This window comes from Impatiens glandulifera, chromosome 9 (genome assembly GCF_907164915.1).
Source record: "Impatiens glandulifera chromosome 9, dImpGla2.1, whole genome shotgun sequence".
NCBI lineage: Eukaryota > Viridiplantae > Streptophyta > Magnoliopsida > Ericales > Balsaminaceae > Impatiens > Impatiens glandulifera.
The window spans coordinates 27,183,889-27,197,629 of record NC_061870.1 but is presented as its reverse complement, the minus strand read 5'-3'; the positions used below and the strand labels follow the sequence as shown (position 1 = coordinate 27,197,629).

At 30.2% G+C, this 13,741-nt stretch overlaps 2 protein-coding genes and 1 non-coding gene across 3 annotated transcripts; 2 read left to right on the top strand and 1 right to left on the bottom strand.

Moving 5' to 3' along the window:
- The first annotated feature begins 593 nt into the window (after positions 1-593).
- On the top strand, positions 594-2,687 carry LOC124915386 (protein REVEILLE 2-like). The gene is made up of 5 exons (XM_047456093.1): positions 594-700; positions 878-964; positions 1,053-1,226; positions 1,310-1,609; positions 1,687-2,687. The coding sequence occupies exons 1-5, from the start codon at positions 686-688 to the stop codon at positions 2,206-2,208; spliced, it is 1,098 nt and encodes a 365-aa protein (XP_047312049.1). The 5' UTR covers positions 594-685; the 3' UTR covers positions 2,209-2,687.
- Positions 2,688-3,028: 341 nt separating this feature from the next.
- Positions 3,029-7,067, bottom strand: LOC124916115 (homeobox-leucine zipper protein ROC8-like). The gene is made up of 10 exons (XM_047456850.1): positions 6,946-7,067; positions 6,066-6,183; positions 5,793-5,984; positions 5,131-5,583; positions 4,955-5,056; positions 4,659-4,868; positions 4,264-4,450; positions 3,891-4,168; positions 3,693-3,785; positions 3,029-3,617 (listed from the first exon to the last, which is right to left on the bottom strand). Exons 1-10 carry the CDS (start codon positions 7,065-7,067, stop codon positions 3,198-3,200), a joined length of 2,175 nt encoding a protein of 724 aa, XP_047312806.1. The 3' UTR covers positions 3,029-3,197.
- On the top strand, positions 6,281-6,362 carry TRNAS-AGA. Its single transcript has one exon. It is a non-coding gene; the product is annotated as a tRNA-Ser (tRNA).
- Positions 7,068-13,741: the final 6,674 nt, after the last annotated feature.

The following is a 13,741-nucleotide window of genomic DNA, read 5'->3' as shown; positions in this document are numbered from 1 at the left end:
ATTATAATTCTTATAAAATTATATTTTCATAAATCTATTTAACAGGTGAGATGAGAAGTCGGAAGAAAAAAAAAAAAAAAAACTATGATTGACAATTTATTTATTGTTTTACTATTTTAGTAGGGTTATACATTTTATTATACTATTTATTTTTGCTCAACAAGTTCAATTATTAAAAATAAAGGGAACACTCCCCTGTTAGCATTCAATGTTTTTTTTTATATATAGTTGTTGTCCCACTCACAATTATTTAATTTTGAGTAACTATATTATTTTTTAATTACCATATAGAAATTATTCACAATATAGTCAATTGCTACTTAAAAAATGCAGCTTCAGACTTAATTAGTGACAAAAATAAAGTTAATTTTCTTAAAAAGTCCTAAATTTAATCTGAATTCATTAAATTATGTATTAAAATTAAAGCATAAGTGGTGACAAAAGACTATGGCCTCTTTTTCAACCTCAGCCACAAGAACTAATATTATTGTAATAATTATAAATAAATAATTAAAAGAAAAATAAATTAGATTCTGACGTGTCATCCCTTCATTTTCTTCTTCTTCAGTGAAGCCATCGTTATATATCTCTCTTCCTCTTTCATTCTCTGTCCTGTTCTTCTGAAATTCTCAAAAAATATCATTTTGTTTGGCTGATTGGATTCTCGATAAACTACCTTATAGACATGGATATAATACAGGTAATCTTGATTCCATATGTCGTGATTACTTTTATAAATGTTTTTAATTGTGTGCTGTATATATATATATGTGAATGAATCTGGATAATTATAATTATAATTAGAATTAGATGAGAACTGGGTTTTAGATTAGATGTGAGATTTCCCCATTAATCTGTAGTATTCATGGAAATGCAGGATCGAACTGAAGAAACTCATGTTAATACAGATTTAGATGATCAAATGTTTTTGGATGTAAACACAAAGGAACCATTTTCGCAAAAGGTTTGTGTTCCTTGTTTAATGGAAGAGTCTTATATGTCATCATTAATGTTTTAGTGTATTCAATTTGCACAATTTGTTTCATAAACAGGTTAGAAAACCGTATACAATAACTAAACAGCGTGAAAAATGGACTGAGGATGAGCATAAGAAGTTCATTGAGGCTCTCAAGTTATATGGACGGGCTTGGCGTCGAATTGAAGGTTATGTAGGCACAAAAACTGCAGTTCAAATCCGGAGTCATGCTCAGAAGTTCATTTCTAAGGTTTACTGCTATTTTCAGTGTCTAATATATGTGGGTTTCTGTCTCTTGAGACATGTCTAAATTTTGTGGTTTGGTTTGGTTAGGTTGTGCGTGAATCATGTAGCAGTGAAGCAGGCTCAGTGAAGGCAATTGAAATCCCACCTCCTCGGCCGAAGAGAAAACCTGTCCATCCATATCCACGAAAAATCATTACGCCTTCACTCAAAGCAGGGATTTCAGGTGTTCAAGAAGTTCTTGGGAGATCCCCATCTCCAAATTTCAATGCTGAAGAAGAAGAAGAAGAACAGCAATCTCCTACTTCTGTATTGTCTTCTGTGATAGATTCAACCACAACACCTAGTAGTAAACTGTCACCAGTTTCATCCTTTACTCAATCTCCCATGGTAAACCTCTAAACAATTCTCATCCCTTATGATTTATTGATTTTTCTTGTTTCTTGACTGTCACTTTTTTTTATCAGAAACTGGATTGTTCTGTACAAGGAAGTGATGAGGACAAAGATATTTCGATTAAGGAAAAACCAATTCAGAGTCTTAAGCTATTTGGTAAGACTGTTTTAGTTACTGATTTCCATACTCCTACAGAGGAGAAAGGAATTACACCAGATTCATCGCCTGGAAACATAATTACCACGGTAAATTACATGGATTTAGCTGATGTTGGTTCTTCTGGAGGAGGCATGATGAACTTTCCTCTGATCTTTCCCATACATGTCCCATTTTCCACTAAGACAGCTGGATCTTCCATGAGTGGACAGACACAAGATAAAGAAATTCAGAAAGAAGGTTCTTGGACTGGTTCAAACACCGGTCCATTGAACTCGAACTGGGAAACAGAGGCACACAGCCACCAACAGAGGCCGGAGAAGCGTTTGAAAGGTTTTGTTCCGTATAAGAGATGTGTTGAACAAAGGGAAATGCAGTCACTCTCGAAAATGAGAGAAGATGGAAATGAAGATAGGAGCATCCGTCTTTGTTTATAGCCACAATGGACTAAGAGCCCCTAAGTTGGCGGGATAGCAAGTCCATTACTGTTTCAAGCTTTACAATGCCTGAAATGCTGAATATATGTTAATATGTGAAGGGGGGTAAAGCCTTATGGCCTTTGGTAGCACGACACACTAAGGGTATCTGATTCTTCCGAATTGTCTACTTACATTCTTTATGGAATGGGTGGCGAAGGAAAGGAAATTGTGTACGACAGTTACTGCATTCATCTTCTGGGCAATTTGGACAAAGCGGAACAAGTATTTTTTCACAGGTGTCTAACTCCCGGATGATTTGGACAAAAGCAAAGAGCGTGACGATCGAGCAAGGATTAATCTGCACTCGATGATGTGATTAATAAAATTGTTTTATCTGTAATTGGAGCTTATTAGTTATAAATTGAGTTAAGACTCAAGACTCTTCATACTGTATATTATTATTATTATGTTCAGTTATTTTATTTCTTCAATTTGTAGCCTTTTTCTTGCTTAACTTTTTTGTCAGTCTTGGAAACCAATTTTATGGAAGGGATAAGTTTTTTTATTAATTGAAAGTCTTATAAAAAGTGACAACCAAATAAAACAGAACAATCCATAAAAAAGCAATGTGGGAGACAGCTATAGACAGGTGATGACTACTGCATTAGCCTCATCCAAATTGAGCAAAACAATCCAACAAGCCTATCTATCTTCTTAATTTCGATTCATATATTATATTATCTCTATTTTTTTTAGTAATAATCATCATCTCAGACAATTTATTTTTATTTCAATAATAAAAAAGTCTCACAACTTGAAAAAATTCTACTTGATTGTTCTCGTCTGCAAGGCTTCAAGAACTAGGCTTGAGACTTTTAACAAAAAACGACATGTTCTCAGAAGACATGAAGAACATCAAACAAAGAAATTTGATGTGTTGCATGTCATCTAACCATGTCAAAATAATCATAATAAAAAAGATGTATATAAATGAAAGACCCCTAAGATCAGTCATCGTGGTGGTCGGGGCAATTGAAAGCAAATTTGATTTTCTGAACAGTAGATGTGACAAGAGTGTTGGCAGTAGCCACAGATTCCATATTAAGCTGCTTAGTATTATTAGGAAGGTTGTTGCATACCAGTATTTGAAAAGCCACTGTCAGAAATGAACCACCTGTTGCTGACCTGCTATTGCTACTGCTACTGCTGCTGCTGCTGGTTGAAGCTCCATTACTTGTCTTGTCAGGCCGGTTATCTCCGCATATTGTGAATCCCGAAGGTAGTATGGGTATGTGACTTGAATCATCCCCATTTATGACAGACTTTATGGCTGGCAAGTCTATGGGTCCATACACTATCACTGCTCCTGATGAGTCTATGCAACTCTCTTGAAGCATCATCATCTGGCTCTCCTTCGGGTTCAAAGCCTGCATTGTACTTAGATTGATGAGTTATATCAACTATGAGTCTATGACATACAAAATGGAGAAAGATTTAATCACCTGCAGAACAGAGATGCGATTCCCTGGATGACTACTCCCGCATGAAATGCGTGCTATCTCATTCACAGGGTTACCATCAGACAACAGATCCCACTGTTAAAACACAACACAAGAACAAGAACACATAATTAGGTGTATTTAATTAATGTATATTTCCTACACATACACATTACACATACACATTACACATACACACACCTCGGTACGCTTGTTCTCATCCCTGAGATAATTAAAGAGCGTCTCGCATGGTATAGGGAGCCAGAGAGATGTGGCAGCACTAACAATCATACCACCAGGTTGGCCAGGTCCCTCACTATGACGAACAGAAACTCGAACAACCCCACTATTATTATTGTTGAGTTCGGTTAACTGTGGAATGTCCATTTTACCTGTCATGCTCAATATTGCCCAAAAACTTTTCACCATTCTATGAGAAAGATTCATAAGGCTTCTTCTCCCTTCAGGAACATTCATCACTTGCAAATTAAATAAATGCTTACGAAAATTAAACACCATCAGAACATAATATATATATATTATATAGTGATTAACTAATTAATTAATTGATTACCCCCTCCTTCATGATCAAGACCGAGTGAGTTTGTTGAAGATGCACATCCCAATCTCTCACAGACCCTCTCTAGGGTATTAACCCATCTTGGAGCTCCATATGCAGCACCACCACCACAGAATAAATCTTTGTACAAACTGTGAGTTAATGACCTATCGTCTACTTCCACATGTTCTACCCATGTAACCTTTTCACAAACAAAAACAATTACCTATTAGCTTTAGCCAGAATCAAAACTTGAAGGAGGAACCAATTATCATCACAAAATAAATATCAAAGCATGATGAATGTTTGAGGTAGAAGATGTCATTGAGCTATCATCAGTGATATTATTGGGACATGCAAGACAATAGAATAATGATTTATCGAAAAGTTTATTAAGATATGCAACTCACCTCTGAATTTCCGTCACACATATCGCGAATCATGCAACCAGAAGGGAGTTTCCAACATTTTAGAGAAGATAATTGGTTATTGTCTTTAACGCAATCATATGAAACATCTGTTATTACCCATAGACCTTGTTCAATTTCCTTGCAATATCTGAGCAAGTAGAATTCCCTGGCTGCTATAAGTGGAGATAGAATATGAATCTGCTCATACATCTGCATCATGCCATTCATTTTATTTAGCTTAATATACCAAAATATACAGTTTCTAAGTTTCTCTATATTGGACAGATGATACCTACCAACTGCAATGAGCAATTTTTATCCCCTGACACCAAGGAATCAAGAACCTCAATGATATTCGCTTTTGTGACTATAGTTGCAAAGATATTTTCCCACTTATTCTGCAAAATCAAAGTAGATTGATCATTGGACATCCAGTTAAAGATTAAATACAAGAGAATTTATCAGGACAAACCATGTCCAGAAAGATTTCAACCAAATATTTTGCATTCATTGCAACCACAGACGAATCTTTTGATGACTCCGTTCTGGTGGTGGAGGTTCGGAAATGGTTAGATCTAGGGAAAATCTTGTCATAGCTTTCTTGATGAAGAACATATCTTCCATCAATGTTGGACTTGATCCAGACTGGCTCATTCACCCTTAAAAGCCTGATTAATTCACTCATGGCATTAAGAGCAGTTTCTATCATTTCAGATCTTTCAACCTCTCCTGTACCATTTAATTGGCAAGGCGTAGTGGCATTGCTAGAATTTCCAATAGCAAGACCAGGTGAAGGTCCTCTCATTATTCCTTGACCAAGCGGACTATCTACCTGTGACTGTGAGTCAACAAGACGAGACAGTGTCTGGACTTGTCCCACTGGCTTTCCCAGAAAGTTGGAGACAAAATATATCATTTTTTCGTACTGCCAAAGAGTGCAAACATATGATAAGCAATAATAACTATAAAGGATTCAAACATATCAATTACATTGCATGGAAATGCACAAAACTAAGGGTGCCATATTTTTTTAGCTTAAGTTGAATTTAAATAATAGTTTTCAAACAAACTTAATTCAATCAGCACTTACTCATTAAGATTAAGCTTAAAACGTTTTGAAGACATGTGACTGACCTGTTGTCTTAACTGTAAATTTTCATTCTTTAATTTCTGAAGATTAATTTGCCTCTCTTCTTCCCCAAAAGGGGGTCCACCACAAGCCGGGCATATTACATTCTTCAGTGCTTCCCTAATGGCAAGGTTCTCGCATTGCATCTTTTCATTCTCTGCCCGCAGGGAACTATTATCAGCCCTCTCATTGTGAGCCTGAAACTCCCAATTCATATTTATGAGATAGTAATTCTCAACATAAAGGTACACTAAGAGAAGAACATAGACATATAATACCTTTGTTTGAGTCCTCTTGTTCTGAAACCAAAACTTAATCTGCTTAGACTCAAGTCCTAGTTCCCTGCTTAGATGGCGTCTTTGGTTTTCATCTGGGTGGGGGCATTCCTTGAAAAACCTTCAATATTTTTTTCTTTCATAAGTGAAACTTATTACCAGCAACAACCAGAAATGTTTAAGAGTTGTAGTTACTATAAAAATAGTATCACATCAAAGTGGTCGTGCCGGAGTGGTTATCGGGCATGACTAGAAATCATGTGGGCTTTGCCCGCGCAGGTTCGAATCCTGCCGACCACGTATTTTTTATTTTTTTTTCAAAACATAAAAACACATACCATGAATATCTTCATTAGAAATCCACAAACATGAAGCAACTTTGACAATCAAAAGCAAGATGACAGCAAAATATTGGCAAGAAAGCACAAAAGGGAATAGATACCTCTAAATCTGTGATAGTGAAATGCTGACATTATGAAATGAGAAATTTTCTGAAGTGATAAGCTTATCTCTAAAATAAATGAGAGCTGTAATGGTCATGAAGACCATTCCATATTTCATAGAGAAATGGTTAACTAAAGCCAGTGGGCTAAGAACTGTATTAAAGAAAACTTTGACAATCAAAAGCAAGCTGGCAGCAAAATATTGGCAAGAAAGCACAAAAGGGAATAGGTATCTCTAAATCTGTGATAGTGAAATGCTGACATAATGAAATGAGAAATTTTCTGAACTGATAAGCTTATCTATAAAATAGCATTGCAGAAATAAGAGCTGTAATGGTCAAGAAGACCATTCCATATTTCATAGAGAAATGGTTAACTAAAGCCAGTGGGCTAAGAACTGTATTAAAGAAAATAAATTACAATAAGAACTGAATTCTTACGCTTCAAGCCGCTGTATCTGATGAGAAGTATGACGATGATATTGTTTCTTCCCTCTTCCATCAACGAAATGCTCTTGTTCGTCACCAAAATCATTGAGGTTTCCTCCATAACCAAAATCCATATTTCCCTTCTGTCAAAAAAAGTATTCTGCAGAAGAAGATTACATGTATAATTAACACTATTTTGCCCCATCACATCAATAAAAGAGATAGTGCAGACAATTAAGGAAAGAACAAATGGCAATTAAAAGATACCGACCAACCATGAAGAGGGGTGATTATTTACCTATTTTGTCACAATTACATATTACTATTTTCTTGTATCTATTTTAGAAATCCGGGAGTGTAATGAGGACCAAACTAAAAATCTGGCACTGGACACATTACGTTTGTCTTCTCTATCTACCATAACTAGAGAATGGATCTTGTACGTCCATTGAAGGAAAATAGATATACACTAATCCAAATAAGCAAGGTAGGTTAAGACATATTCAATGGTATATATGGAAACAAGTTAATATGAATAAGGTGACAGCCATGATCTTCTTTTACATTCATGGTTTGAGAATAAGTTCACAGGTCTCTCCATTATTTCAACTACCAAAATAAGCTAGACTATATTTGATTCAGTATCCTACCTCATAATTATTTCCACCACAGATTTTATACCCAATCTTGGATGATATTTTTCTATTTTCAGTTTGTAATCGAGATCAATTCTTTCCAAAAAAAGGTTAGTGAACGCCCCTCTAATCTCTATGTTAGTCTTTTGTCAATGAAAATCTGTAACAACATTTTATTATGATTGAATAAGCCAGATAAAATACATTATAAGACTAGGAACAAAAACAATCTAAGAGCATCTTAATCTTGGCAGTGACCTTAGTTTGTGATATCTTTGGATTTAACTCGAGCCATAAGAACAAGATAGTCGCCATAGTTCTTAAGCAACATAAACCATAATAAAGCAAAGCAACCAAAACTCCATGGACAAATTTATTTTCAATGATACTGTTTCTGATTACTATAAATCAAGAATTAGCATGCAGCTAATACCAATCCAGATCTGTAAATCCTGGTATTCACCATTCCTACTCTGTGCTTAATCCTTATGGTGCATAAATTATGACATAAATTCAAACAATCAGATGGATATATGCTGTCAATTGTGGTCGATTAACAGCAATAACATTGTTATAATATTCACATTCACTTTCAGTTTCCAGACGCTAATGCTCGTAGATATACAGTCGGTGCATATTCGCATAACTAAGGTGATTAGATTTAGATATACGAGTGGTTGTCTTATGACATAGAAAGTGAGATATAGCATTATATGTCATCTGAATGCACTGATAGTGAAAACAAAATTCTAAGGAATTCATTCACCTTGTTCTCTGCATACTTGAGAATGCCATTGCGAATCTCTCTCTCTCTCTCCCTCCTCAAGAAGGCAGCGGGCTCCGTGCCAGCGGCGGTGAATATCTCCATAGTCTACACCGGAAACCACTTGTGGATGAACTTCTGCATCGAGGCCGATCGCTATTACTGCTTCAAATCATTGGCGATGGTGCACGATTCGGGAGGCCTACATTGCTCAAAGCGGTTTGGTTTGAAATTGAATGATGAACACATTCGATTATTCGCGCCATTTTGCTTTAACGCAGTTAAACCTTGAACCAGACGGTTTAATTTGGCTATTTTTTTCTCTGTTAATATGATTGGTGTGTTTAATATTTTTTTATTTGAAAATAATTATTTAATAAACTTATAGTCATAATGATTTATAAATTATAATTAGTCATCTTAATTTTAGATCAAGTCTACATTTTCTTATAAATATAAAATAATTTGAGTTAGTTTTAATTGGAAAAAAACAATAAAATATAAGAAAATAATATATGGATTGTCTCACGTGTTTTCTTCAATGTTCTCAGTAAAAAAAAGTTAGCCTTCTCAATTTTATTCATTTTTTTCACTACAGAAACAGTTATATTATAATTTTTCAAACATCTTAAATCTGTAATATATAATTGTTACACAAGCATGTCAAAGTAGAAGTACTCTAGTCCATTATGTATTTTGTTTCTACAATAAAATAGTTCATTATGTATTTTGTTTCTACAATAAAATAAAATATAGTTTTTTTTATATATTGCAAATTTTGTATGGCCAATGGTTCTGCTATTGGTTTTGGTGTCATAGTTGTCAGAATTCAGAAATGAAAGTTAGGATAGGTTTAAAAAATATTATTTTAGATTTGATTTTTTCTTTTTAAAAAAAAAAAAATAGGAATGAAACCTGTAGATGAACTTATGTTTTTACACATTTTGTTAGAATTAGATAAATAAATTTAAAATTAAAAGTTTATGTAACATTTTTAATGTAAAAAAAAAAATATTCAAGATGTGCTTGAGCCCACTTTAGCCTAACCTAGATCATCTTCAACCAAAAAATTTATTTTCAAACTCATTTTTGGTATAAATGTCACACTAAACCGTAATTCTTCTCTAACCTAATACCATTTACTATCGAAAAACCTATTTTCAAACTCATTTTTGTGTAAATATCACATCAAACAGTAATTCTTTTCCAACCAAAAAATCATTCTCAAACCCAAAAATTATTCTTATAATATTATTCTTTACATTAACTCTTATAACTTTTTAATATTACCCTATATATTTTACAAACTTATAAATTACACCACAATATTATAATATCATTCAATTATTTTAAACTTAATTATAAAAATTCATATTATTTTAAACTTAATAATTTTTTTTAACATTATTATAAATTTATGTTATATAAAAATATTATATAAATAATTAAATTATATAAATAAGTTTAATATAAAATATAGGATAAAAATAAAAAATATATAAAAATTAAAATATAAATAAATAAAATATATAAAAAAAAATTAAAATATAAATAACTTATTTATATAAGTTTAATATATAAAATTAATTAAATAAAAGTTTAAGGACTGAAATGTGAATAAAAAAAATTATGCAATTGTTTACCATATAGGGAGAGAGAATGGAGATACTCATTTTAGGTATGCATACGTAGGTCAGTTTGAGGTGAAATCTGATTTCGGGTTTGAGAATAGTCGTTTTATTGTATATGGTTTAAAAATTCATTCTCAAACCTAAATATACATCAACTTTTATAATTTTTTAATATCACCCCATATATTTTATAATATTATAAATTATATTTTTATACTTTTAAAATTACCCTATTATTTTAAATTTTATTGTAAATTAATTATAAATTATTTTAAAAATTCAAAAATTACCATACAAAATTTAATTTTTTTTACATTATTATAATTTTTATGAACATTATTATAATTTTTTAATATTGATAAACATTATTATTATTATTATAGATTTATGTTATATAAAAATATTATAAAAATAAATAAATTAAATTAATTAATTAAAATAATAAATTATATAAATAAATTTAATGTATAAAATATACTTAAATTAAGTTTACGGGTTGAATTAGAAAGAAAAAAATTGAGATCAATAAAAAATGTATATATATGCGTTTGCAAGAGAGAAAATGATGGAACACCTATTTTGGTTTGCAAATGAGTGTGTTGGAGATAAAATATGGTTTAGATTTAGATATTAGTTAGAGATGCTCTTAGGTGGTCATAACATTGTTCTCAAAATTTGATTTATTAAGTGCTTGTTTGATTCACTATTTGCATTTAGCGTTTAATGTTTGCATAATAATATATTACAGTAATCTTGCGTAATAATAAATTAATACAAAAGTTATAATTAAATACATTTTGCCTTTAAATTTATTTTTTCCAAACTCCCTCCTCTAAATTAATAACTGAGAATAAACTAGTAAATAATTATTAACTTTAGTAAATAAGTATTAACTTATTGGAGGGCACAGTTTTAGAGTACTTTAAGTAAAAAATATAAAAATAATTAAATTAAGGAGATTAAGAAACTATGTATTTGAAAATGCTTAAACTAAATAAATCAATTAAGGATGGCAATAGGTACCATACTCGATATAGGTAGTGAAGTAATTATTCCCGAACCCGATTTTCATTTTACTACCTAACCCCGATCCCGAACTCGACGGGTATCTTTATTTGTATCACATTCCCAATTCGTCGGATACCCGATCCCCGACAGATATCCAATCACCCGATTAAAATATTAATTTATATTTATTATTTCTAAATAATATAAAATATTAAAAACATAAATAATACTTATTTACATTGTATTGTAAAAGTTGAAAAATATAACAATTTTTTATTATTACAAATTGAAGTTAAAAATTTATTGAACTTGAAAATAATATGAAAAATGAGTAAAGGGAAATAAAATATTTTGTTATTAAAAAATTAAAAATTTATAAGAAAGATAAATTGAAACGATATTGGAACAGATGGTGAGAAATATAAATAATATATTGGAAAAAAGATTATATAGACGTATATACTTGTACAATTAGCTCAGTTAGACGTATAAACTAGTAAAAATACGTACTATTAAAAATTGGTTAATCTAGTATTTATTAGTAACTATGGTTAATTTTTTTTTTAAAATTTAATATTTATTATTTCACTATTCTTTTTTTCTCTCTTCTTTTTTTTTATTAATTAATTAATCTATTTATCTTCTTTTATTAATTTTTTCTTTTGTCTATATATTATTATTTTATTAATTAATTCATTAATTTATCTCTTTTTATTATTATTTTTGTTATTTTATTATTTAAAATTTATTTGATATTTTGAGTAACTAATACTTAAATATTTTAATGTATAAAGTAATTTAATATTTATTATAATATTTAATTAACTAGTTTATAGAATAATATATTCATTTGTCCACACATTTGATTTTTACTCCAATTTGCATAAATATTACAAGTACATAAATATTTTGTGTTCAACTTGTGGAAAAAGTTTACATCACAAATAAAATTCTTTGAAAAAATTATACAAGTAATAATTTAATAAAAATACTTGAACAAAATGTAAAAATATTAGAGTATCAAAATATTGAATTACTTTATACATTAAAATATTAAGTATTAGTCCTTAAAAGAGATCAATTAATTTTAAAATAATATATGTTGATATAAAAAAAAAATAATATAAAAAAATCAAATAATAAAAAGAGATAAATTGATTAATTAATTAATACAAAATTTGAAAAAAAGAAAAAAAAAGAGATAAATTAATTAATTAAAAAAAGAAAAAAAAGTGAAAAAGTGAAAAAATGAATATTTAATTAATAAATTTTAAAATTTTAAAAAACAATTAAGGCCTTGTTCGGATTGGGGTTTTGAAAAAACATATAGAGGGAAAAAAGTAATGACTGGTGATGATTTTGAGGAGGTGATGTTTATTTTTGGTAAAAAGACTTAAAGAGTATTGATATATATTAATAAAATAAAATATAATAATTTAAAATAAAGATTATTTTAATATTTTGATTAATGAAATGAGTGATGTGATTGTTGAGAAGTGATTGATTGGAAAATTGATTTTGGATGAGTTTTTTAAAAAACCCAAAGAAAACAATGCCTAACTATGTTTATATTAAAAGAGGTTAGATGAGTTAATTTTTAATATTACGTAGGTTTAAATGAACTTATAAACTTAGTTTACTAGTACATACGTTTAAATGAGTTTTTTTAAATATATTTATTGTAAATTTGTAATGACGTAAAATTTGAAAGTCATTTTAAACTTTAATATATATTAATAGTTTGAGTATCGAATTTGAGTTTTGTATACTCTCCGTTCTCGACCCGAACCCGACCGGGTAATTCATTTTACTCTCTATCTTCGATCCTTATTTAAATTACCCGAACCTGATCATTGTATACCCACGGGTATCAGGAATACAAGCACCATTGTCATCCCTATCAATAACATTAACTAAACAAGCAACCAAAATTTGAACATTGTAAAAAATGTGAGGGATTTCAAGTTTTATTCCGACTTAAAATATCACAATTTAAGATGAGATTAGCTGTCATGTCCATGATATAACTTATTTCATGGATAGCAAGTGAATGTGAATAAGTTTTATGCTGACGAAGTCACTCTTATATTAATGGTTAAGATTCTGTTTATTTAAATAACTTTGTTGAGTTGAGAAATATTTAATTATTTGATAAATATATATATTTATTTATTTAAATAGAAATGACATAGAGCAAAATAAGAAAATAAATGATTGAAAATAAAATAAAATTGATTGGCTAAAAATAAAAATAAAAACAAAAATCTTTATCTTCTCTTTTCACATTTCTTTCTTTCATTTTCTAGTAAATTAAGTAATTTCACAAAAGTCACGTCATTTTCAAATAAACAATGCCTTATCTTTAGGACTAGTTTAGTAGTTATTGTCAAAGGAGTTGTTGATGAGACTGATGCTGGCTAAAATGTTAGGTGAAAGACAAATCTCATGACTTTATATTTCAGACTTTCAGTCATCCATTAGCCATATATTTCAATGATGCCATTGATAAGGTCATATATATATAAAAAAATATATTTCCTATGAATAATTGACTGAATGACGAAATTAAATTGTTATAATTCTGGTTAACAGAGTTTTGTCCATCTATAAATAAAATATCTGTAAACAAATATAATAAAATCTAAATCATGACTATGACATTGAAATAAAACTCCATTTATCTCCACAAAAACAATAAAAGTGGGCCAGTGGTATTTTGGTCATTTAAACTCTAACTAACCTCACATTATAATCAGTCCCACCACAATCTT